At 44.5% G+C, this 26,910-nt stretch overlaps 1 protein-coding gene across 1 annotated transcript in view; it reads right to left on the minus strand.

Moving 5' to 3' along the window:
- CNIH3 (cornichon family AMPA receptor auxiliary protein 3) overlaps nucleotides 1–26,010 on the minus strand; it is a 39,528-nt gene extending 13,518 nt beyond the window's left edge. The window contains exons 1-3 of the mRNA XM_075266504.1: nucleotides 25,581–26,010; nucleotides 7,226–7,294; nucleotides 2,598–2,645 (exon numbers count right to left, since the gene is read on the minus strand). Coding sequence (XP_075122605.1) covers nucleotides 2,598–2,645; nucleotides 7,226–7,294; nucleotides 25,581–25,661 — 198 coding nt within the window. The 5' untranslated portion in view covers nucleotides 25,662–26,010. The remainder of the gene's footprint in view (nucleotides 1–2,597; nucleotides 2,646–7,225; nucleotides 7,295–25,580) is intronic.
- Nucleotides 26,011–26,910: the final 900 nt, after the last annotated feature.

Raw genomic sequence — 26,910 nt, forward strand, 5'->3', positions numbered from 1 at the left:
GCATTATACCGTGTGTAGGGGCCACAGTGGGGTGTAATAGTATGTGCAGGGGCCACAGTGGGGCATAATACTGTGTGCAGGGGCCACCATGGGTACATACTACTGTGTACTGGGACCACTATCGGGCATAATACTGTGTGCAGGGGCAACTATGGGGCATAATACTGTGTGCAGGGGCCACTACGGGGCATAATAGATTGCGCAAGAATGCGGTGGGGGGAGGGGAATGGTCGAGGTCTTCAGTGTCGGTCAGGAAGGGGGAGGGGGGGCCATGTCAAAAGTTTGCCACGGGGCCCCGCCATTCCTAGTTATGCCACTGCTTGAGAAGCAAAGACTAAGTTCAAGGGGTGGCCTCAGATATCCATGGTGGAAAGGGGCAGAGGACTTGAGGAACAGATGAGGAGCAATATCTACTCCTTTCCATGCATGTAACGTGCCATATGTGTAAAACCTACTCTTGAGAGTATGGCTGAGGCCCCACATTGTGGATACGCAGCTTTTTTTGTTGAAGATTTTGTTGCGGTTTTTGAGCCAAAGCCAGGAGTTGATTGAACAGAATGAAGAAGTGTAAGAAATCCCTAGATATTTCCCATTCTTTTTGTAGCCATTCTTGACGCTTAAAAAATTGCAGCAAAATCTGCAACAAAAAAAGCTGCGTTTCTACAACGTGGGACTTCAGCCTTAAAGGGATTGTCCAGGACCAGAGTTGAATAATGTAGCCCCATCTACTCCCCATAAACAACATTTCCTCCATTTACTTGTTTACTTAATGTGCTGCCTTATTTTTCATGCTGGGCCAGTCATGTGACAGCCAAGAACGTTGTCGTAGTTATAAGGTGAGGGCCTACGACAAGGGCCGGACCTATGAGGGAGGCAGGCCTTTCAGAGGTTGGGGAAAGCAACCTGACAAAAATGGGGGGAAGTGGGAGGTGAGCAAGATAGGGAGGGAGGGTTTTAGATGATTCCTTACACTCCTTGTGAGGTAGCACAAGGAAACATGTGAAATGTAGTAAGGGCTAGTTCACACGGCGTTCAGTGTGTACACATTCCGTCATGGCTGCCAGAAACCGCGGCAAGGTAGGGCAGCTCGCTTCCTTCTTCCGCTACTAGTTAGCGGAAAAAAGAAGCGAGCGGCTCCCATTGAAGTCAATGGGTGCCATTTTTGGCAGTGGATTTTGAGGCAGATTCCACGTCAAAATCCGATGCCAAAAGACCCCATGTGAACTAGTCCTAAGAGAGTCTCGGAGGAGCCATAGCCAAAAGTTCAGGATATAACATGTGGTTGGGATCTTGGCAGAATTGCGGGCACTCAAGATTTTAATAACAGGTATAGATAAGTGAGGGAACCCTTTATTTAAATAGATTTTGGGTCCGAAAAAAACCCAACTGAGTGACACTGTGCCAAGTAAACGGAGTCGCGGGCATCACCTGCCACCCTGTCTCCTATGCCTTCATACAAACCTAACACCATGGGCACCTAAAACACCAACACACAGGAGTCACATGGCAGGGAGTGCACCAGGGACCCTACACCATCACCCCAGCATCACCCACTATCACTGCACCGCCCTATTGTGTACATCATGGCAGGATTCCTAGACCAGAAAAAGCAGGAAAGTGCAACAAACCAGCATCAAATATCACAAAACATGATAAAATGTACTGTGCATTAATAAAGCAGTTTCATCTTTAGTAGCGGCCCTTTTGGGGGCCCCTACACATGTAATACTACCTCTCCCCTGCAGTAGCCACTAATACTATGTGGTTACCAAGTTTGTATCAACAAAACAAAAATTATAGAATTGTCCGCCACAAAAACCTGACAAAAATTTTGGAAGCCACATAGCAATGGATGTAAAAAATGATCACATACAACTGTCTATTTAGAAGAGCCAGGAATACAATAGATTCTACTCTATAATACAGCACATTTGGCTCTTCACTGCTTTTTGGCGGCAGCCATGCCTTCCTGTGCTGACCTCCATAGAGACTCCCGTCAGGCAGAAACAATCGATCTCTGATCTCTTCCATCTGTCAGACTGTTAGGACTGTCTCGCTGAATTCCCAGCACTTGTTTAAGGTTCATAATTCATTTCTATAACCGTGACACCATTGGTGCTAAGACCTGAAGTTGTTTTTTTCCGCAAAAACGATGACAAAATATCTGAGTCTAAATTGGTGGGTCATAAGGCTTTGATGCACACACCCATTATGTATCTTGTCCTATTTATGTCCTACAATAATGATAACAACCACCAAATTTAAAGGGCATGTCCATCCAAAAAAATTAAAAAAATTAAGACATATCATAAATAAGTGAAAAAGTCAAAGTTTGGCAATTACATTGTCATTTTGCGTATGTGACAACAGGAAGTGCAGCCATATTGGATATGACTTTTAAACAAATTTCTCAGTTGCTGAAATGTATCCTGTGTCTTGTTGTTTTTGTAGGATTGACTAGTAAAATTAACCTAAAAGTGGGTGGAGCTCATGCAAATATGCCCCTCAAACTGGACTTTTATGGAAGATTTTAGGGTAAGGCTTAAAGTGTATAATCGGAACCCAAGTGATAGGAGAATGAAATACGCCAGACTTACCTTCCTTAGCAGGAAGCAGATTCGCTCAATGTTTCTCAGTCGTTCCCTCTGCAATAGAGAATAAAGATAATATATCAGGAGGGAACAATATGTTTTATAGAATCAGGGTAGAGGTACGTGTTTTTACGTAAAGGGGTTGTCTGGTGTCAAAAATGTATTTCCCAAGCTCAGTACCTGACCGTTTCCAAAGCCTATCTATATGAGTATGCTGAAAGCATATTGAACTCTTGGGAGCAATGATAACATCCTCATTGCTCCAAAGAGCTAATTTGCATATTGACAAAAACAGTGATATCTTGGCAATGGAGGCAGAAGGCACTGTTTGATTTTCCCGACACTAACCTATCTATCTGCAGGGCTGGGGTGATATGCTGGTTCTGGTGACACTAACCTATCTATCTGCAGGGCTGGGGTGATATGCTGGTTCTGGTGACAGTAACCTATCTATCTGCAGGGCTGGGGTGATATGCTGGTTCTGGTGACACTAACCTATCTATCTGCAGGACTGTGGTGATATGCTGGTTCTGGTGACACTAACCTATCTATCTGCAGGGCTGGGGTGATATACTGGTTCTGGTGACACTAACCTATCTATCTGCAGGGCTGGGGTGATATGCTGGTTCTGGTGACACTAACCTATCTATCTGCAGGGCTGGGGTGATATGCTGGGTCTGGTGACACTAACCTATCTATCTGCAGGGCTGGGGTGATATACTGGTTCTGGTGACATTAACCTATCTATCTGCAGGGCTGGGGTGATATGCTGGTTCTGGTGACACTAACCTATCTATCTGCAGGGCTGGGGTGATATGCTGGGGTCTGGTGACAGTAACCTATCTATCTGTAGGGCTGGGGTGATATGCTGGTTCTGGTGACACTAACTTATCTATCTGCAGGACTGGGGTGATATGCTGGTTCTGGTGACACTAACCTATCTATCTGCAGGGCTGGGGTGATATGCTGGGTCTGGTGACACTAACCTATCAATCTGCAGGGCTGGGGTGATATGCTGGGTCTGGTGACAGTAACCTATCTATCTGCAGGGCTGGGGTGATATGCTGGGTCTGGTGACAGTAACCTATCTATCTGCAGGGCTGGGGTGATATGCTGGGGTCTGGTGACAGTAACCTATCTATCTGTAGGGCTGGGGTGATATGTTGGTTCTGGTGACACTAACTTATCTATCTGCAGGACTGGGGTGATATGCTGGTTCTGGTGACACTAACCTATCTATCTGCAAGACTGGGGTGATATGCTGGTTCTGGTGACAGTAACCTATCTATCTGCAGGGCTGGGGTGATATGCTGGTTCCGGTTATCCAGTTATTTGGAATCTACTACTACTACTGAGAGGCTCAGATTGCAGCTCAAATTCTGATCTGGATAACCCCATAATCCCATTAATCTATGGATTTGTAAACATTATTTCACAAAGATATCTCTGTAGTCAGAGTAATAAACAAGAGTAAGACATGTCCTGCGATGTATGACTTGGTAATTATTACGCTCGGCGTTCTCTGTGATACATTATCATCCTGTAATCTGAAGAACCTGGAGATTTATTGTAGCAATTGAGAAGATTTTGTATCAACCCTCTAAATCTGCCACGGAGTATAATGAGATCCGCTCATAGCACGGTGAATACAAATGGTAGTATTGGATGATCAAAGCAGAATTATTATTTATAATGTTCACCTGGTGTCTGTATAACTCAAATTAAATGGATTCCCTGCTTTGATTTTTGTTGGCAGGTCCCTGAGGAAGGACCTCGAGTGATCAACTGTAATCTGAGAAGGAACATGGCAACAAGTGTAGCCATTCCCTGCAGTGCCACCACTGGAGAAATTAAGTTCTCGCTGAAATCAATGGGCTTTCTGTAATGCATGGACATGTTGTGTCCTCCAGAGCAAAAGACAATCTTTGTAGCTATTCTGATCTGGATATCAGTCAAGAGTCCCAAATCTACTCATCTCAACAATACCTAAGATGGTATCTATCTGTATGGCTGGGGTGATATGCTGGTTCTCGTGACAGTAACCTATCTATCTGCAGGGCTGGGGTGATATGCTGGGTCTGGTGACACTAACCTATCTATCTGCAGGGCTGGGGTGATATGCTGTTTCTGGTGACACTAACCTATCTATCTGCAGGGCTGGGGTGATATGCTGGGTCTGGTGACACTAACCTATCTATCTGCAGGACTGGGATGATATGCTGGTACTGGTGACACTAACCTATCTATCTGCAGGGCTGGGGTGATATGCTGGGTCTGGTGACTATAACCTATCTATCTGCGGGGCTGGAGTGATATACTGGTTCTGGTGACACTAACCTATCTATCTGCAGGGCTGGGGTAATATACTGGTTCTGGTGACACTATCCTATCTATCTGCAGGACTGGGGTGATATGCTGGTTCTGGTGACACTAACCTATCTATCTGCAGGGCTGGGGTGATATGCTGGTTCTGGTGACACTAACCTATCTATCTGCAGGGCTGGGGTGATATGCTGGGTCTGGTGACAGTAACCTATCTATCTGCAGGGCTGGGGTGATATGCTGGGTCTGGTGACAGTAACCTATCTATCTGCAGGGCTGGGGTGATATGCTGGGTCTGGTGACTCTATCCTATCTATCTGCAGGGCTGGGGTGATATGCTGGTTCTGGTGACAGTAACCTATCTATCTGCAGGGCTGGGGTGATATGCTGGGTCTGGTGACAGTAACCTATCTATCTGCAGGGCTGGGGTGATATGCTGGGTCTGGTGACTCTATCCTATCTATCTGCAGGGCTGGGGTGATGTGCTGGTTCTGGTGATCTTTCCCAGTGACTTCAAGGAAAATGTCTATGACAGTATGAAGGCTGGGGCTTTGGAGCTTTGTATCAGTATAATGGCGGTTTGCTAATGAAGTTACCATTGTTATTTCTGCTACATTAGATTTCTGTTTCCTGAAGCTTCCAGAACTTTACTGTATATTTTCTGTATGACCTTGGAGATGTCACGTTCATGTGCAGCGAACATGTTGACTGTGGCTTCTGGAGTCTGCCTCCATTGGTCGTGCCGGCACTATGATATAATCCTGTGTATTTTTACATTCAGGATGAGTCACAACAGATCTCATGGATGTAGGAGATAAGAGCGGAGATGTGACAGAGCAGATTTGTGTGTATGGACTTCACTGGATAGAAGTCTCCCTATGTCACTGGAATCATTCGTGGCAGATACAATGCTAGTGACTATTAAAACAACCTCACAGGTTAAGCCCGTACCCTGCAATGGTTTCCTCAAACTAAGAGGCGGAGTTTATGCATATGTGATGAAGGAACTGAGGGATGACATCATCATTTTTGGTCACACAATGTGACTGCGGTGATGGACTGATCATTGTGTATCCAGTTTCTATAAACCTAGATGACCAACTAGTAATGCTAAGGGAAGCATGTTGATCATTCAAATGAAAAGCAAAACTTGGACGGAACGGGTCCACTAGAGCAAGGGTTGCTCTTTAGTGGCTTTTCACTCTGTTTAGGAAGGGACACTTTACTTAGTTATCTAACTTGCTCACTCTTGGCTCCTCAGGGGAGGTGCTTAGCTTCCCTTCTATGGGTGCAGCCTGTATGCATGGGCAGGGTTTACAGGATCTTCCTGAAGTTGATTCCTAAACTCCCAGCATGCTCAGACAATCAAAGACTTGCAGAGTGGCACACAGGAGTCGATTGAAGTAAAGGGGTTGTTCCAAGCTTCCACGGGATAGGTGATTTGTTGTAAACTTGGCACAACCCTTGCGGCATGCCTGTGTATAGATGAAAATTTGCAAATTTTGCCTAACCCCTTTAAAGGGATCCTATCATTCAGACGACATTTTTTCTAAGTACCACGTTGGAATAGCCTTAAGAAAGGCTATTCGTCTCCTACCTTTCGTCGTCTTCTCCATGTTGCCGTTCGCCTACAATCCCGGTTTTTGTTAGTATGTAAATGAGTTCTTTCACAGCACTGGGGAGGCCCCAATGCTGCTAGAGAACTCTCTTCAGCGCCGCCTCCATCTTCTGCAGGAACGGCCTCTTCATTCTCTTCTTCCGGTGGTGTCCTCTTTCTTCTGGGCCTCGGGCAGAGCAGACTGCGGATGCCCATAGGCCACGAGAACATGGCCGCTTGCATAGTATTGTATGCGGCCATTTTCTCGGGGCCCAAGGCCTAGAAGTAAGAAGACACCGCCGGAAGAAGAGAATGAAGAGGCCGTTCCTGAAGAAGATGAAGGCGGTGCTGGAGATAGTTCACTCGCAGCATTGCGGCCGCCCTCAGTGCTGCGAAAGAAATCATTTACATACCGACAAAAACCGGGATTGTAGTCGAACGGCGGTGCGGAGAAGACGGTGAAAGGTAGGAGACTAATAGCCTTTCTTAAGGCTATTCCGACGTGGTACTTAGAAAAAATGTTGTCTGAATGATAGGATCCCTTTAAGGAATTTGAGATCCAGGTGACAGTGGTTAAAATCGAACACTTAACCACCCCAACTCTGTGGCATGCTATTGACCTGTTGTGATCTCTACAGTTTATAGCCCCATGTCCTGTGATCATAAGACAAAAGCATGAATTCTGAGCGAGCGGACATCTTCAAAGCTGACTTACCGCGTGCGCCGGATTACACTGATCAATTGGGCTTTTGAAGTCTGTTCTTAATTCGTCAAAGGCAATTATCTGCAAGAAATGATGAGAGTGTTCTTAGTGCCGAGCGACGGATCTGCATGCATTTCATGAGCCATATTATCCCACACATTTCCAAAAGCATGTACTGGAATATCACTAAACCCCCACCCGATACATTCAAAAATGCTTTATTCAATATCACTATATGTGTGTGTGTGTGTGTGTGTGTGTGTATATACAGATAAACCATGCAATAACACAATCACTGGCAAAAATATGCCACACCAAATAGAAGTCGAATTGCTGTAAAACTCTTTGTGTAGTTCTGTCTCAGGCTGATACAGGTAAACCAGACATTGAGTCTTACCCCAAGAGGGCGTAAATGTGCTTCCCTGCTGCCTTTTAGAAAGTCACTCAGAGGCTACTTTTGGGTAGTGTATGTCTTGATAAGAGATTGTTCACTGCTAGATATGTCTCTGCGACACACTCAAAGATATTTAACCCAGATGGCACATTGTAACAATTAGCGCCTCATAGGACTAAGAGATGCAGAATGGTCATTTTGCTGAACTGCCATCGTCTTGACCATTCTGACCATTGGGAGGTGTTGGGGCAGTGGTTATGTGAGGGTACATGCATGGTAAACAGCACGGCCCAGATAGATCACCAGTAGAGAGGATTGTTTGATCCACCAACAAACATCAGCTGCTCCCACAGTTTCCTTGTCCACCATCCATACACAGAGGGCGCCATCATTACATCCCCTGTCTCTGCCTGCAACATTTCCAGGCACTTAGTAAAAGGAAATTTGAGGTCATGGCACCCATTCCATGTCCTCCCTCTGACAGCCAGGCACCAATGGCTTTGTTTGCAGTGATGTGTTGAATAAGAAACCTGGACTGTACAGACTGGACCTGCATTGACTATAGTGATGGATACAGGATTAATGGGTTTGAGTATGGAGGTTTCATGATGAGCACACACATGACAATGAATAAGTTCCTACCCATTTTCAATGGCTGTAAATCTATGTATGTTTAAGTGCCCCCTAGTGGTACTGCTATGTCCTCTCCCACAGCCTCTCAGTCCCATGACAACCATATGATAGTTTATAACATAAGAGATTACATAAGAGATTACATTGTCATACATAGCCCAGTTCATGAAAATCCCCCACTCCGGACCGTCATCTATAAGCAACAGTGCAGAGTGGCTACATAAAGCATCTCTTACTCTGGAGGACCCGCCATGTCCATACACTACACTGACTTCAGTGAGATCTGTTTAATACTTAATTAGACCGGTGGTGGTGCTGCAGGGAAATTGTACTAGTGCTGCTAGTTTTCCCAGGCAGCTTGTGGCCGATCACAGTGGTCCCCGCAGCTCATTGTTAGAGTATTCTTATAACAAAAATTAGATTATCGAAATTGAAGAGCCCCTTTAATCATAAACCTAGTGCTCCATAATGGGGTCAGTTGTCCTCAAATCTCAGATATCATGTGTATGCTGGAGAAGATATAAAGACATGAGCTGTCACCCCGTGACTTATCACAGATGGAGATGTGATTTCTCATGGAATTATCCGGTGCCCCTGACATGATACATTTCACCTTTGGCAATTTCCTACTTATTCAGCCATTGATAAAACAGTTTTCTTATTACTTATACTGTAAAGAGCGGAGATGACTGAGAGCGACAAGATATTTCTAAGACTCCGCTATCTGCTCTGTTCTTCTACTTCACTGCATCTCATGAAATCTCCACAGCTGATGATACTTGAAAATGTCTCCTATCTATCTATCTATCTATCTATCTATCTATCTATCTATCTATCTATCTATCTATCTATCTATCATGGGGAACCGCTCAGGTAGATGCACACAAGTTCAGGCTTTATTCACTTGTAGTGCATACACTGCCTTTGCAAAGGCACAATTAACAAAAAACAAACACCTGAACTGACTAAAACATAGGAACACTTTTCGCTGACTATACAAGAGACTGGCTACCAGTTTCCCACCTTGGCAACAACAACGGGTGGCACAGTACCTGCTCTGTAGGTTTGGTATGGAGAGATCAGCTCTGTCAGTGTGGTGCCACCCTGCAAGTCTTCACAGTCAGACTGTTATTAGGGCCTGATTAGTCAGCCGACCTCCCTGGTGTGAGTCTTTACCATACACCCTTTAGGTGCTGGAATGTACCTGTCTTCCCAGACCACACCCCATCTATCTATCTATCTATCTATCTATCTATCTATCTATCTATCTATCTATCCATCTCTCAGTGCACCCTTTGATCTATGAGGGTCCGAGCACTCAGACCCCAGCAATACTATTTTGTCCACTTCTACTTTACCTAATTAAACAGAACATTTCAATTGCAATTAAATAGTTGCAATTAAATAGTTAAAGAGGACCTTTCACCATATCTGGGCACAGGCAGTTCTATATACTGCCAGAAAGCTGACAGTGCGCTGAATTCAGCGCACTGTCGGCTTTCCCGATCTGTGCCCGGTGTGAAGAGCTTACGGCCCGGTACCGTAGCTCTTCTATGGTCAGAAGGGCGTTTCTGACCATTAGCCAGGAACGTCCTTCTGCCTCGCGGCGCCTATCGCGCTGTGCTGTGGAGCGGGGAGGAACGCCCCCTCCCTCTGCTCACACTGCTTGTCCGTAGACTTGCATTATCAGGAGAGGGAGGGGGCGTTCCTCCCCGCTCCACAGCACAGCGCGATAGGCGCCGCGAGGCAGAAGGACGTTCCTGGCTAATGGTCAGAAACGCCCTTCTGACCATAGAAGAGCTACGGTACCGGGCCGTAAGCTCTTCACACCGGGCACAGATCGGGAAAGCCGACAGTGCGCTGAATTCAGCGCACTGTCAGCTTTCTGGCAGTATATAGAACTGCCTGTGCCCAAAAGTGGTGAAAGGTCCTCTTTAAATATTTCCCACCTTGAAGGATAAATTCCGGATAAGACTGATACGACACCATGATACGATGATAACAATGATACCAAGAAAACCATAATAAGTGAACACCCCCCCCCCCCCCATACTGAGCTGTAGCGGTGTATAGTATAGAGGAGTGATGGGGGGGGTGCACATACTTACTGCTGGAGCCCAATACTTCCTTCATAAACCTATTTATCAGGATACAAGTAAGGAATTATCTCTAATGTGACTCAATATAAATGATAATTTCCCGTCTTTCCTCGGGCTGAAAATAACAAGCTGTGAAAAGTTTATAAACCGTTCTGAGGTCTCCATCACTGAGCGCCCCCCGGAGGTGATGAATCCTGTAGCATCAGGAATGGAAATGTTCAGGTTTCCTCATTATAATCTTCTCATTTTCCCGTGCCCTGTGATGGCGGTCGCCGCTCTGGGCTGTTACATTACGAGGCTCATCTGAATAATGTCTTACCTCTTTATTACTCTATGGTTATTACCGTCTCTGAGCAAATTGTATTTGCAGCACTTATAGCGCTTATATAGCACCTACATATAGTGCAGTGCTGTACAAGGATTGTATCCCTGTCATCAGTCCCTGGAGATCACAATCTATTCCGGCCAGTATTGGATATTGCTCAGTGGATCAGACTTGTATTTCCTGCAGATCCCACAGATGTTCAATTGGAAGCACAACTGGGGTGTCGGAGCTGAGTTACCACCTTGATCTATTTGTCATGTTCCTGTGGTAGGGGGCATTATTCTGATTAAAGAGGCCATTGCCATTAGGGGGCAGCGCTGTCATGAAGGGGAGTACTAGGTCTGTATAATGTTCTGATAGGTGGTACATGATGAGACAGTAATATCCACGTGATACCAAAACATAAAAATATCCATGCAGAACATTGCCTAGAGAATCACACTGCCTACTCCGACACCTTCCCATAGTGCCCCCTTGTGGATCCTCCTCCACCAGACCCAACATATCACCCCAGCCCTGCAGATAGATAGGTTAGTGTCACCAGCACCAGTATATCACCTCAGCCCTGCAGATAGATAGGTTACTGTCACCAGAACCAGCATATCACCCCAGTCCTGCAGATAGATAGGTTATAGTCACCAGACCCAGCATATCACCCCAGCCCTGCAGATAGATAGGTTACTGTCACCAGAACCAGCATATCACCCCAGTCCTGCAGATAGATAGGTTATAGTCACCAGACCCAGCATATCCCCCAGCCCTGCAGATAGATAGGTTAGTGTCACCAGAACCAGCATATCACCCCATGCCTGCAGATAGATAGGTTAGTGTCACCAGACCCAGCATATCCCCCAGCCCTGTAGATAGATAGGTTACTGTCACCAGACCCAGCACATCACCCCAGCCCTGCAGGTAGATAGGTTACTGTCACCAGAACCAGCATATCACCCCAGCCCTGCAGATAGATAGGTTAGTGTCACCAGACTCAGCATATCACCCCAGCCCTGTAGATAGATAGGTTACTGTCACCAGACCCAGCACATCACCCCAGCCCTGCAGATAGATAGGTTACTGTCACCAGAACCAGCATATCACCCCAGTCCTGCAGATAGATAGGTTATAGTCACCAGAACCAGCATATCACCCCAGCCCTGCAGATAGATAGGCTAGTGTCACCAGAACCAGCATATCACCCCAGCCCTGCAGATAGATAGGTTACTGTCACCAGACCCAGCATATCACCCCAGCCCTGCAGATAGATAGGTTACTGTCACCAGAACCAGCATATCACCCCAGTCCTGCAGATAGATAGGTTATAGTCACCAGAACCAGCATATCACCCCAGCCCTGCAGATAGATAGGTTACTGTCACCAGACCCAGCATATCACCCCAGCCCTGCAGATAGATAGGTTAGTGTCACCTGAACCAGCATATCACCCCAGCCCTGCAGATAGATAGGTTAGTGTCACCAGACCCAGCATATCACCCCAGCCCTGCAGATAGATAGGTTGCATATTAACCAAAACAAGCGATATCTCAGCAACCGAGGCAGTGATTCACAAGGTGAACACACCATATAATTCAGGTGACCATAACCTATCTATCTGCAGGACTGGGATAATAAGCTGGGTTGTGGTGACAGGCCCCTTTAAAGGATTTTTTTGCTTATCACATTGTAAATATTTGATTGGTGGATCCCCATTAGTCACTAGAATTGGAGTCCGGCATTTTCCATTATTCCATCTGCCTTTTCCAGGCAATCCAATGAGTTAGAGACATAGGATACCATTATGACCCTTGTTTAAGCTCATCAGAAAGTCCTATTAAGGACAGGAATTAGTCCCATAGTCTTTTACTTTTCCATGTGACCTACTTATAGCCAACCTACCAAATGCACATTAGGGGACAGACAGAGTATCGCTGCTAATCAGACTGCACAGTGGTTTTTGTAGTCTGTTGCCATGGAAACAATCAGAGCCGCAGAAGAATTTGGTAAACAAAACGGCAGAAATTTTCAAAAATTTAATCTATAAATTGTGAAAGTCTCTGTCAGGAAGAGCCGCAAAATTACGGGCACAAAATAATGCAGCGTGTATGCTCGTAACTCCCATTGAAATCTATGGGATCTTTTTGAGCGCTCAAACTCTGACATGCCGTATACGTGCCAGATCACGCTACACGTTACGTCGTGTGAACGCACTTACTTGGCTCTTTCTTCAGGTTTAACTCCTTGACTTCTGACTTGGAATTGACTTTTACTTCTTTGATTCGACTTCTTGACTTGGACTTGGACTCTGCTTTGATACTCGTTTCGCCTACTATTTACTCTCCTGGTACGACCTTCACTAGTTTGTTACTCCCTTTGTCTTCCTATAGGTAACTGGTTTAGTTCTTTATTTTGCTAGTGAACCTGTTGTCTGACAGTCCTTGGTTTTGTAACCTGGGTCCCGTACGTGGAAAGTCCATCCTGCCTTGCATTTGTTGCTTTCCATTATGTATCAGTATATTTTGGTTGGAGCAGAAGGCTGCCAATCTGACTACTGTCTCCTTCCAAAAAAGCGGATACACGGTGGTGGTGGTGGTGGGGGGGAATGCTCCAAACACACACCAGGCAGTGGCGTTACTACCGCCATAGCAGCGGAGGCAGCTGCCACAGGGCCCGGGACATTGGGGGCCCGGTGACAGCCGCTACCGCTGCTATCATTATACTCGGTGGTCTTTTCGGACCCCCGAATATAATGATTGGCTGACCGGGAGAGGTAAGAAACATAAAAAACACTGTTACTTACCTCTCCACGATCCTGCCAGGCCTCCTTCCTAACGTCTCTGACGTCACATGAACCCGGCCTGCGTCCCGGGTCATGTGACGTCCGACGTCATTGAACAAGGACAGCAGCGCAGAAGGCAGCGCAGAAGATCGGGTAGGAGCCGGGGGACAGGTAAGTAACAGTAGTTTTTTATGTTTTTATTCCCCCAGGTCTCCGATTATTATACTCTGGGGTCTGAAAAGACCCCAGAGTATAATAATTGTTTATGGGTGTTCACAGTGGGACATAGTACTCTGTGCAGGGGCAACTATGGGGTATAATACTGTGTGCAGGGGACACTATGAGGGATACTACTGTTTGCAGGGGCCACTATGGGGGATAATACTGTTTGCAGGGGCCACTATGGGGGATAATACTGTTTGCAGGGGCCACTAAGGGACATAATACTGTATGGAGGGGCCACTATTGGGGATAATACTCTGTGCAGGGGCCACTATGGGGGATAATACCGTGTGCAGGGGACACTATGGGGGATAATACTGTGTGCAGGGGCCACTATGGGGCATAATACTGTATGGAGGGGCCACTATTGGGGATAATACTGTGTGTAGGGGCCACTATGGGGGATAATACTGTGTGCAGGGGCCACTATGGGGGATAATACTGTGTGCAGGGGCCACTATGGGGGATAATACTGTGTTAAGGGGCCACTATGCGGCATAATAGAACGCGCAGAAATGCGTAGGAGGGGGTCGGTTGAGGTCTTCGGCGTCAGTGTCGGTCGGGGGGGGGGGGGGGTCGACCATGTCAAAAGTTCGCCACGGGGGCCCCGCCATTCCTAGTTACGCCACTGACACCAGGGGATGGTTCTATAAACCCACTGAGATCAATGACCCGTCTAATCAGTTGTTATGATCTTCCGACGGATCACAGAAACTAAATCCATGCAGAGACGACAAAGCAAATGTGAACCCAGCCTTAAAGGTTTGGTTTGATCTTTGTACATCTTTACAGATTTTATGCCTCACAATGATGATTTATACCATGAAATTATATTATCCGCAGCCACAAATCTCCCAGACCCGCAGCTAACATTCCCAAGCTGATCTTATTTTCATAATAACATGTAGGAGATATGAGACGGAGCAATCTTTTCTATTTTTTACACCCCATGAATAGTTAATTTGTACAGTCTGCACTTCAGCCCATTTATCACACTGGAGGGGAGCGCAGCTCTGCAGGCTGTGGCACCCCATAAGAGAATCATCTCATCTGATTGTAGTAAATGTGCTATTTGTTTACGTCTGTGACAGCGGCAGGAAGAGGCTGAGCAAATGAAATGAATAAATCTCAGGGGCTCAGCAAGAAAGTCATCTGCAACTGTGTCTGCAGCCTGTTGCCTAATAGAGGAGCGCTGCTGCCAGGCGAGAAAGTCGCTGTCACATTTCTGGACAAGTATCATTATATATCCCGATGATCGTGAATGGATCACTTATATGAAGGGGTTAACTCATGAAGACAACCTATGCCGAAATGAAGGGGTTGGACATCATGGAGGGATATAAGCATTACCATTCTAACTGACTCAGTCCTTTTCTTTCATGTTAATGGCCACCGTGTAACACCACATTTTCCCAGTAGTGGCCACTGTTTCCAAACCGATCATCTGATCACTCTAGTCTTTGATCAGGCAACACCTTTTAAGGGAATATCTACCCCACTTTGTATCAATGTGACTTTCCTAAAAAAAAAAAAAAAACAAACTACTGACATGTCATCAATATGTGATTGATGGGGACCAGACCTCAGCAGAGATTTCATAGTGAACGTCAATGTAAAAGAAAGAGGGGAGGAAGAAATCAACCTGATAAGAGGGGACAGCGGCATTTCTCTGTAAGATATATTACAAAGTTTCTTATAACTGCTTGTACTATTGATGTATAAGGTTTGTTCCTGGCGATGTAATGTATAGAAGTATTCAGGATTACAATACCAAACAACAGGAAGGGATTAACAACAACACAAAAGCCGAGAAGTGCTCAAATGGAAAAATCCTCCATACAGTTTAATCCCACAAATTATTAATATGTCCATGATAAAATAATTCTCAAAATGTTCCCATGGAAGGAATCTATATCCATGACCTGCAGTTTCCTCCAATGAAAAAGTGTACAGATAGTATGTAATACATAAAATAGGCATTCTAAATAAAATGTCACCAGATCCAGCATATCACCCCAGTCCTGCAGATAGATAGGTTATTGTCACCAGAACCAGCATATCACCCCAGCCCTGCAGATAGATAGGTTAGTATCACCAGAACCAGTATATCACCCCAGCCCTGCAGATAGATAGGTTACTGTCACCATACCCCAGTATATCACCCCATGCCTGCAGATAGATAGGTTAGTGTCACCAGAACCAGTATATCACCCCAGCCCTGCAGATAGATAGGTTAGTATCACCAGAACCAGCATATCACCCCAGTCCTGCAGATAGATAGGTTAGTGTCACCAGAACCAGTATATCACCCCAGCCCTGCAGATAGATAGGTTAGTGTCACCAGAACCAGCATATCACCCCAGCCCTGCAGATAGATAGGTTAGTGTCACCAGAACCAGCATATCACCCCAGCCCTGCAGATAGATAGGTTTCTGTCACCAGAACCAGCATATAGAATATTATACGAGGAAGGTTGGTAGACCTTTGATATCTCCTCCCACATTAATATTACATTGTGACTTCTCTGTTTTGCATTGCTACAAGTAGTTTAAGCAAAAATCAAACAAAAAATTCTAAAAACATTCTGTTCCGCTTGACAAAACTTCCCATAGACATATTACTGTGCGCGTCGTCGATATACCTCCCCGCATTTACCCAACTGTCTGCTCGAGTCTATCAGCTCTGCCGCTGCTCTGCCCCGGGTCACATTACAGCCGAGACATAATCCTGTCTAGTCTCATCTACGTTTCTGCCTCTCATTGTCCCGTTCTCATGTTCAGCAAGCTGCTTGCCTACGAGATACGGCTATTTTTCCAACAAACAGTATGGGAAACATCGCTCTGCGCAAAATTAAGAATTGTGGCTAAAATCCAAGCTTCTCGTATACGACAGAATTTGTTTATTCACGGATAACTGGATCTGTGTAATCCCATAATACGAGAAAGCATTAATGCCTGGCAATTAGAACTGGCTTTCACTTGCATTCTAAGCTTTAGCCACCAGGGGTGCTGTTGCGATAATATAAAATTGGTTTCAGATGCTGTTTTTGAGCTGGACACAAACGGGCACATTGGTCAATTACAAATGAGCATGTTTTTTTTTTAAATTTAATTAGGTTTGAGATTTTGGAAAAATTTACTGTCGTATAGAGTGAAATCTAGAAAATCGCAAGTTTGCCTATTTGCTAATTTACCATACAGCCTATAGTACTCACACGGCACGCAGTACCCTATATAGTACTCAGTATAGCGGCTCCATTTCTTGCAGATTTGGCCACTTTTGCATTACATGGTTGGTCATTTATCTAAGTCAGGGGTAGGGAACGTACGGCTCTCCAGCTGTTGCAAAACTACAACCAGTGGCGTAACTAGGAATGGCGGGGGCCCCGTGGCGAACTTTTGACATGGCCCCCCCCTCCCCGACACCGAAGATCTCGACCGAGTCCCTCCTACGCATTCCTGCGCGCTCTATTATGACCAATAGTGTCCCCTGCACACAGTATTATGTCCCTTAGAGGCCCCTGCACACAGTATTATACCCAATAGTGGTCACTGCACACAGTATTATGTCCCAGAGTGGCCCTTACACACAGTATTATGTCCCATAGTGGCCCGTACAGGACTAAATACTGTCACGTCACCCGCTGACCGCTATACCAGGACAATTGTGGATAAAAAATCTGGTCATGTGCATTACAATTTAGTAACTCCATGTGCCTCATATTAATAGAAGTTAAGCCCATCATGTCCCTCACATTAACCCCTGTGTGCCTCACCATAAGAGTTACTGATATGTGAGAGACATGGAGGTAATAATAAAGTATCTTCATTACTATTACCCCCATATGTCTCACATATCAGTAACTCTTATGGTGAGGCACACAGGGGTTAATGTGAGGGACATGATAGGGTTAACTGCTATTAATATGAGGCACATGGAGTTACTAAAACAAAAGTAATCCCCCCAAATGCCTGATATTAATAAGCCTAGTAACCCCAGTATGTACCTGTGTAGCTTCAGTTTCAGTTTCCTGGAGCAGCTTCTTCTTCCTCTCTTCTGGTGTGCAGGACGGCAGGAGCTCGGCAGGGATAAGCCCCGCCTCCTGGGCTCTCCTCAGCCCTCTCATTGGTGGGCAGAGGACAGGCAGAGAAAGGGAGGGGGGAGAGAGAGGGGGAGCGTCCTGAAGCGCTGAGAGGAGCCAGACCTGCAGCTCCTGTATCTCAGCCGTTGCTGCAGCTTCAGGGTCCCCTGTTGGTGGAAAGTATTCCACCAACAGGGGGCCCCGATCATTATACTCGAGGGTCCGAAAAGACCTCTGAGAATAATTATAGCAGCAGTAGCAGCTGTCACCGGGCCCCTGATGTCCCGGCCCCTGTGGCAGCTGCCTCTGCTGCCTCTGTGGTAGTTACGCCACTGACTACAACTCCCAGCATGCATACTTGCTCTGCTGTTCTTGGAACTCCCATAGAAGAGAATGGAGCATGATGGGAGTTGTAGTTTCACAGCAGCGGGAGAGCCGAAGGTTCCCTACCCCTGATCTAAGTGGACACAATGTAATACTACATATCACCTGTAGTGGCCGCTGCAGGGAAAATAATTGGCTGGTTGCAGTTTTAGCTGTTTTCTCCAGGTGCCCAGAATTGCCGCAGTTTGAAAGGAAGTATCCAAAATGTTGAGGGTGTGACCTAAATAAAGGGGTGGGGCCCATTTGTGATTTTTGGTTATGGTGCCCAGTAACAGCTGAAGAGGAGGCTGCTGGTAGATAGGGCCTTCATTTTACGTGTTGCGATGAGGCCCCATGGTTATGTACTGTGCATTGACATATATGCAGCTGTCTTTTGGCCGCCATTATTTATAATATAGGGTCACCTCCGATAAGAGTTTATTCTGGGCTTAACCGGTAAGGAATTAAACTGATTTTAAGGGTCATACGGTAGAAGTTTACGGTGGGACGGCGTACGGTCTCCGCTGCAGTGAAGCCCAGACATGGCAGACATGAGTGTCATTTCACATCACTTTAGGCTGACACAACATGACAGCCGGATACACTGATACTAAATTATCCAGCAGTAGAAATACTTCTAAGAATCCCGCGCCCCGCTGGAAACTTTATATCAATAATTCATCGCCAGCGTCCAGAACCATGAATGAAAGCCCAGGAAGCAACAGCTGGACGGTGGCAGTGACTGAGCGCGCTCATACACCGCAGGGAATGGCAACACTTAGTGTGAACTGGTGTAAATACAGCTATGAAAATTTCATGGCTGTATACCGAGGACACGAGACATTAAGCAGCAAGCTGTCGATTTACGTAAATGTCCTTAAAGGAGCGTTTAGGAGGACATATCGCATATGATGGAGTGAAAGACTTCAAGGGATTGTAAAAGATTTGATAAACATGGATGCTTTCTTTAAGAAACAGCGCCACATCCTGTCCAAAGGTTGTGTCTGGAACTGCAGTTCAGTTCCATTCTTCTTCAGTGCAGTTCATGGCAGAAAACATTCACCATTTTAATAGTAAGATTTGTATTCTTGCATAGATGTGTATGTATCTGAGTCTCTGAGACCATGGACATCAGCGCTTGTATTTAGTTTTGTTCCCTTTACCTGCACGATGGATTTATGGCAAAACATATACATGTGAACTTGCATTTTATATGGTAAAATGCTGTCTGCCTGCAACCAACACTAGGGGGAGCTCACTGTATTCTAACCTATACAGCTCTCATCGAACTCTTTACTACCTAACATAATATAACTATAGTAATGTTAGAACCAGTGGGAAAAGGGTTAACTTTTTGGAAATACATTGGCAGGAGCTATGGACATATTCCCTTCAACAAGGTGACATATTGATCCCATAAGGGTCATGTCTTGATTGAGTAGGGCCCAAGGCTGCTCCGTGTGTATGAAGATCCTTAGGTGACTGATCCCATTGTGTCACTTAAAGGGCATGTTCACATGGTGGTATACAACACCTTAAAGGGGATGTCCAGTTTTATGTAAATGTACCATATTCTTATACAATGAAAAGTTATGCAACTTTCTAATGTATTTTGCACCCATAGTATGGTGACCCGACCGTCAGTCTATTGTCTATATTCTCTATGATGCTGTTAAAGGGGTTATCACACCCAGTTTTGACTATGGAGATTCTTCTACAGGAAGTGACAGAGGCCCCCCTCCACCTATGGGCCCTGCCCGGTGCCCAGTCTTGCTGAGTGCTGGCACCAGCCCTGATCTCACCAAAGCAACAGAATAGGGGATATGTTGTAAACTGCAGAGACCCCGACAATCATAAGAACAGGGGTGTTTGGCTTCCCAGTCTGAATGGAGCAGTGATTGGCAACCCCAAGTCCCCCCCCCCCCCCCCCATCAACACACACAAACTTCATTCTTTCTATGGGAGCACCAGAGACAGCTATAGTGCAAGCCCTTGGCGATCTCCAGCTGTCTCAATTAAATGAATGGAGTGGGGGGCATGATGTTTTGACTACCACTCCATTCAGACTGGAGAGCCAAGGGTTGGACCCCCAATGATCGGTAACCTAAACCAAGCATAGGGTCTAAGTTGCTTTGGTGGAACAACACCTTTAAGTCAAATCACTAAACCCATAGTCAGGATAGAAGTTGCAGCCACAATATGGGGGGCAAAAATGCGCCAATATTCCACTAGCATTATCGTGTATGGAGACAACTAGGTCACAGTGAACCATGGGAGCAGACTCCGGCCATTTCATTTTACAGTATATAGAAGTTTTCCACTGTAAAGTGCAGGCGCCGGCATGAAACTTTCTCACCGGGAGACAGATTAATCTTCTTGGCCCAGATACCACACAGTGCCAGACTGCAATAAGATGGGAGCGACAATCTAATATCCAGCCTCGGGAACGCCACGCTCCCTACGTGTACACAGACTTATTTATAGACAAGGCTATCAATGTAGCCTATGGGAACCCCTCTCTATGGCCCCTGGGGGGATGAGCAAAAGTGAAGTCATGTGACCTCTAACCATTTCCAGACAAAGGGGTTGTCCGAGATATAGCAAAAGGGTAGAAGACTGCGTAAAATAGTGATATCCATACTGTATATATGGGGTCAGGCACCCCTAGCCTCATAGATGCCTACAATGCAGTGAGTCCAAGCCTCCAGACACCTTGCAGACGACCATATGAATGTTTTTTTCCCGGATAGTACACTGGCCCATTCATTTCTATGGACCTGTATTTATGCTAAGTGTGTAAAGGAATGGGGGAAGGGGAATAACACAGCCCACATACAGAGACTTCCGAAATACTCTTACTTGTCAATCACAATAGAAATAAGTTCATATCCTAGAGAAAAAACTCACGATTCTGTAGAAATTTGCTGGGTGCAAGGAAAGATGAGCTCTGTCGGCCCAGAGCGCTCCACATGGAAAACCAATCAAAGATCCAGCAGTCACGATAAAATGTTCAGATTGCTTGGCATCGGCTGACGCGTTTCGGAACAAACGTTCCTTAGTCATAGCCATTTGTTCTGAAACACGTCAGCGGATGACAACCGATCTGAATTACATCTGAGGCGGGGAGTGCCATTTTTGCCCATTTATATGATGATTTTTTTATATTGGATTGAAATAAAGACTTGAAAATTTTATCGTGGCTGCTGGATCTTCGATTGGTTGAACTGTATTTATGACCGTGAATTAGGCCGGGTTCACACGATGTATTATGGCAGGGAGGGAGGGAGGTTTTCCGGGTTGTATACGCTCCCATTGTTTTCAATGGGAGCCGGTACCGTATACGCGGCGCTATTTTGCGGCCGTGATTTTGCGGCGGCCGCAAAATAGTACCGCGTATACGGTACCAGCTCCCATTGAAAACAATGGGAGTGTATACGGCCCGCAAAACCTCCCGCAGCGTCTACGTACCACATTACGTGCCATAATACATCGTGTGAACCCGGCCTTACATGGTCGTGTGCCGGCCGACAGTCCGGGCCGCAAAATATGGAGTAGGTCCTATTCCTGTCCAGTTTTGAGGCCCTGCTTCCGCAGTTCCTATTCATTGAATGAAAGTACACATGGAAGCACTGCCGATGCATGTACGGTACACAGATCCGTGTGATGACATTAGCGTGTCCCCCGTGTGCTGCCCGTACAGTTCATTAACTTTACTTTGAGAAATTTGGGATTTTTCAGTCGTGCGTGATCCCCACAGACCCTGTAGTGATGACATCATACTCAGCATTCATATGACTCTGCAGTCATGTGAACAATAAAGGTGACATCACTATTACACAGCCAATATGGACGGGAGCAGATGTAAGCAGAGGTCGACACTGGATATTTATAGGGTGCGTATAGGCGGTTTCTTTATTTTATCCATCTTGCACTTGGATAATTTTTGAAAAATCTTAAGAAATACAATGTGGTCGATCCATCAAAAGCAAAAGTGCAGTTTGTTGCCCATAGCAGCCAATCACAGCGCAGCTTTCATTTTTCAAGACCAGAATACATGATGAAAGCCGTGCTGTAATTGGTTGCCCTGGACAACAATATGGTTTCATAAACGTCCCCCATTGTAGAGAATTGTTGCAGACTTGACAGTCCTGGATGACTCCCCTGATGTCACGTTTTTGGAAACGAAATCATTGGGGCAGATTTATTAAAACTGTTGAAAAACAAAACTGTCTTATTCACCCATAGCAACCAATCACAGCCATAGAAACCAATCACAGCGCAGCTTTCATTTTAAATTCTGCTCCTGAAAAATGAAAGTTGCGCTGTGATTGGTTCCTAGGGGTAACTAAAAATTTTTTCCAATATGTCCCGTTGTTTTGTGTATAGGCCCAGAGTCATAACTTAAAGATCCCAGACCCCAATGCAAAATCTGTAAGGAGGCCCCTACCTACCTACCCTGTGCGATTTAGAAAACTGGTATATTTTATTTGGCAGAGGAACCTTCAAGCATACCTTACCACTTTCCTGGATTTAAAGGGTACAGTCCTGGATATCAGGTGCTGTCCCCCTGTCCTGGGTAGCAGGAATAATGTCCTGTCTTCAAATGAACTGTGGGTATTTTTGTTTCTTTGTGTGCATTTCTTGTGGGGACTACACGTAAAGGGACATTATATTGTAGGTGCCACATATTGGAGCACATTATACTGTGGGGGCAACATGGAGAAAGACATTGTGAAGAAAAAATGAGGGGGACATTATACTGTGGGGGCTAAATTGGAATATTATAATAACTACTATAATACTGCTCCTATGTACAAGAATATAACTACTATAATACTACCTCCTATGTACAAGAATATAACTACTATAATACTGCTCCTATATACAAGAATATAACTACTATAATACTGCTCCTATATACAAGAATATAACTACTATAATACTACCTCCTATGTACAAGAATATAACTACTATAATACTACCTCCTATGTACAAGAATATAACTACTATAATACTGCCCCCTATGTACAAGAATATAACTACTATAATACTGCTCCTATGTACAGGAATATAACTACTATAATACTACCTCCTATGTACAAGAATATAACTACTATAATACTGCCCCTATGTACAAGAATATAACTACTATAATACTGCTCCTATGTACAGGAATATAACTACTATAATACTACCTCCTATGTACAAGAATATAACTACTATAATACTGCCCCTATGTACAAGAATATAACTACTATAATACTGCCCCTATGTACAAGAATATAACTACTATAATACTGCTCCTATGTACAAGAATATAACTTCTATAATACTACCTCCTATGTACAAGAATATAACTACTATAATACTGCTCCTATGTACAAGAATATAACTACTATAATACTGCTCCTATGTACAGGAATATAACTACTATAATACTGCCCCTATGTACAAGAATATAACTACTATAATACTGCTCTTATTTACAAGAATATGACTACTATAATACTACTCCTATATACAAGAATATAACTACTATAATACTGCTCCTATGTGCAAGAATATAACTACTATAATACTTCCCCTATGTACAAGAATATAACTACTATAATACTGCCCCTATGCACAAGAATATAACTACTATAATACTACTCCTATGTACAAGAATATAACTACTATAATACTACCTCCTATGTACAAGAATATAACTACTATAATACTGCCCCTATGTACAAGAATATAACTACTATAATACTGCTCTTATGTACAAGACTATAACTACTATAATACTGCTCTTATGTACAGGAATATAACTACTATAATACTGCTCCTATGTACAAGAATATAACTACTATAATATTAACCCCCCTTTGCACCAATCATCAGAATAATGGGGTCCTCCAGCAAAAAGTTCTATGTTTAGAACAGTCAGGCTTTTGCAGAAATTTCAGCCCTATTCCATCTCCTCCTCTGTTCCCTGTCCTTCTGTACTGACATTATCCTGCTGCTGTTCTCTTCTATCTGGTCCTGAGATCACTAGCACTGCCCATTTTTTTTGTTACGCCATATCCTGATAATTATACTTTTATTCTGGACAACCCCTTTAAAGGGTTTAGCTGCAGAAGTGACTAGTTTTCCTGTACATAGCACCATCCTCCTGCTGTACATTATATTGTAGCTCAGTTGTGGCTCTGTCCCATGCACTTATGTTCCAAGTCAAAGCTCATGGACAAAGGTGTCATGGTGTCCAATAAAAGAGGTTGATCAGGCAACCCCCTGCTAAGTCACATAAAGAAGACTGTACAGAAATGTCCTTTATGCCATAACACCAGGATGCCCAGGTCACCCCTGTGCCCCTAATGACCATTTTTCTCATACTAAAGTGGAAAGACCAGAAACAGGAGAATGTGAACAGAGAAGAATCAAGAACCAGAGCCATTTATAGTCTAATATGTGACACTGTGTGTCTGTGCATGATACATAATAAATAACCTGCTATACTGTATCACCAGGGTAAAGAAAGACTAAGGTATCCTGTCATGTAAGCTGTGGTGGTAGTATAACTCCCATCATAACCTCCCCCCTGAGAAATACCTATAGATATAAATCTTAGGTATACCTTGCTACCTTCTGTGCCCCATATACATATAACTCTTTTATGCTCTGCCACCATCTGTGCCCCTATAAACATTCCACCTGAGTGCCATGACACCCTCTGTACATCTTATGCACATGATTCCTGGATATGACCTTACACCCCTGTAAGTCCCTCTATAATAATCGCTCCTGAATGTCCTACCAGTGCCTGCTCCAGCCTATGCACATAACCTGTTGATATGCCCCTACCACACAATGTGCCCCTATACATATAACTCTTGGATATGCCCCTACTACCCTGTGTGCCACTTTACACATAGTTCTTAAATTCCTGACACCCTCTGTGCCCCTACACACATAACTGCTGAACATGGCCTTCCACCCTCAAATTCCCCTATAAACATAACACCAGGATGCCTCTGTGTGCCACTATTCACATAGCACTTGGATGCCCTGCAAGCCTCTGTGCCCTTAAAAAGTATTCCTAGATGCCCTGACACGTTCTTTGTATTTTATGCACATAAGTCCTGGATATGCACTGCCACCCTCTGTACCCCTATGTACATAAATCTTAGAAACCCTGCCACCCTATGTAGTCATATATTCATAACCCCTGGATATACCCTTGCCACTCTATCTGCCCCTATACACATAACCCCTGGATATACCCCTGCCACTCTCTCTGCTCCCCTACACATAATCCCTGGATATACCCTTGCCACCCTTTCTGCCCCTATACAGATAACCCCTGGATATACCACTGCCACCCTTTCTGCTCCCATACACATAACCCCTGGATATACCCTTGCCACCCTTTCTGCCTCTATACAGATAACACTTGGATATACTCCTGCCACCCTCTGTTCCCCTTGCCCATTACTTACATGCCAAATCGCAAAGAAGATGAGAGCTGCGCACAGGACCAGGGACAACATGTAGCAGAAAGCAGCAAAAGTAAATGCCATGGTGCTCCAGGGTGAGAAGAGGAATCCCAGGTGGGCTCAGTCCAGGCAGCCAGGACTCCAGTAAAGTCTCCTCCAGCCCCCCAGGTCCCTGCACAGGGCATCAGTGTCCTCCAGGCTAATACTCCAGCAGTGCAATCCCCATAGTGATGAATGATGCCACCTCACACATGGGCACAGAGCTGCCTACTCTCCAGCACCATGATGACTGCCTCCAGCCCCTGCCCTGCATCTCCCCAACATATACAGGACACTTGTGGAGAACTGCATTCCCATACAGGGGGCATGAAGTGTGCAGCCAGAGGAGGAGGGGGATGAGAAGAACTGGAAGGAGGAGCAGCAACTTACTCCATGTGCTGCTGCTGAAGTGACTGGTGAGGATCAGTGTGTGTAATGTCAGGAGCAGGAGAAGTTCCCAGCAAATCCCAGTCATCCCCATAATAAGACAAGACAAGATCTGGAGGCACTGGGAGAGTCATCTCTACAAGAAGAGACCAGAAAATTATCTGGATATGTGATACAATGTAACAAATAAAATTATAATCATGGAACAACAACTAAAATGTCATAATAATGTAACACAATGTAACAGTATAATGTTATAATAATATAATACAATGTAGCAAAGATTATACAATTATAGAAATATAATGTAACAAATAAAATTCTAATACTATTACGCAACAAAGGCTAAAATATAATAATGTAACAAAACTATAAAATGTCATAATTTAATACAAAAAAACTACAATGTTATAATAATATAATACAATGTAACAAAGGCTATAAAATGTTATAATAATATAATGCAAAAAGACTTTGTAATGTTTATTATATAAAACAAAGACTAAGATTATAATATAATGTAACAAAGACTGTAAAAGGTTATAATAATGTCATACAACACATACAGACATTGTGTATCATAAAGTGTAAGATTATAATGTAAAACATAACAAACCCTGTCACCTGTATAATAATAACATACAATGTAACAAAAATAGTTTATAATAGTGTAAGATTGTCATAATATAACAACATAACAAGAACTGTGACACGTTCTAATAATATGATACAATGTAACAAACTGTTTATAAAACACTCTAATGTAATGTAACACAATGTGTTGTACTATGAGGAAGAGACTGATGCTGCTGCAAAAGGGAACAGAAGAAACTGAGGCTCCCCAATACCAGGTACATATCACTAGAGCCTCTGTATACCAGGGGTGTGGTTATTTATCGCTGTACCC

The sequence above is a fragment of the Leptodactylus fuscus genome, chromosome 3 (genome assembly GCF_031893055.1).
Source record: "Leptodactylus fuscus isolate aLepFus1 chromosome 3, aLepFus1.hap2, whole genome shotgun sequence".
Taxonomy (NCBI): Eukaryota; Metazoa; Chordata; class Amphibia; order Anura; family Leptodactylidae; genus Leptodactylus; species Leptodactylus fuscus.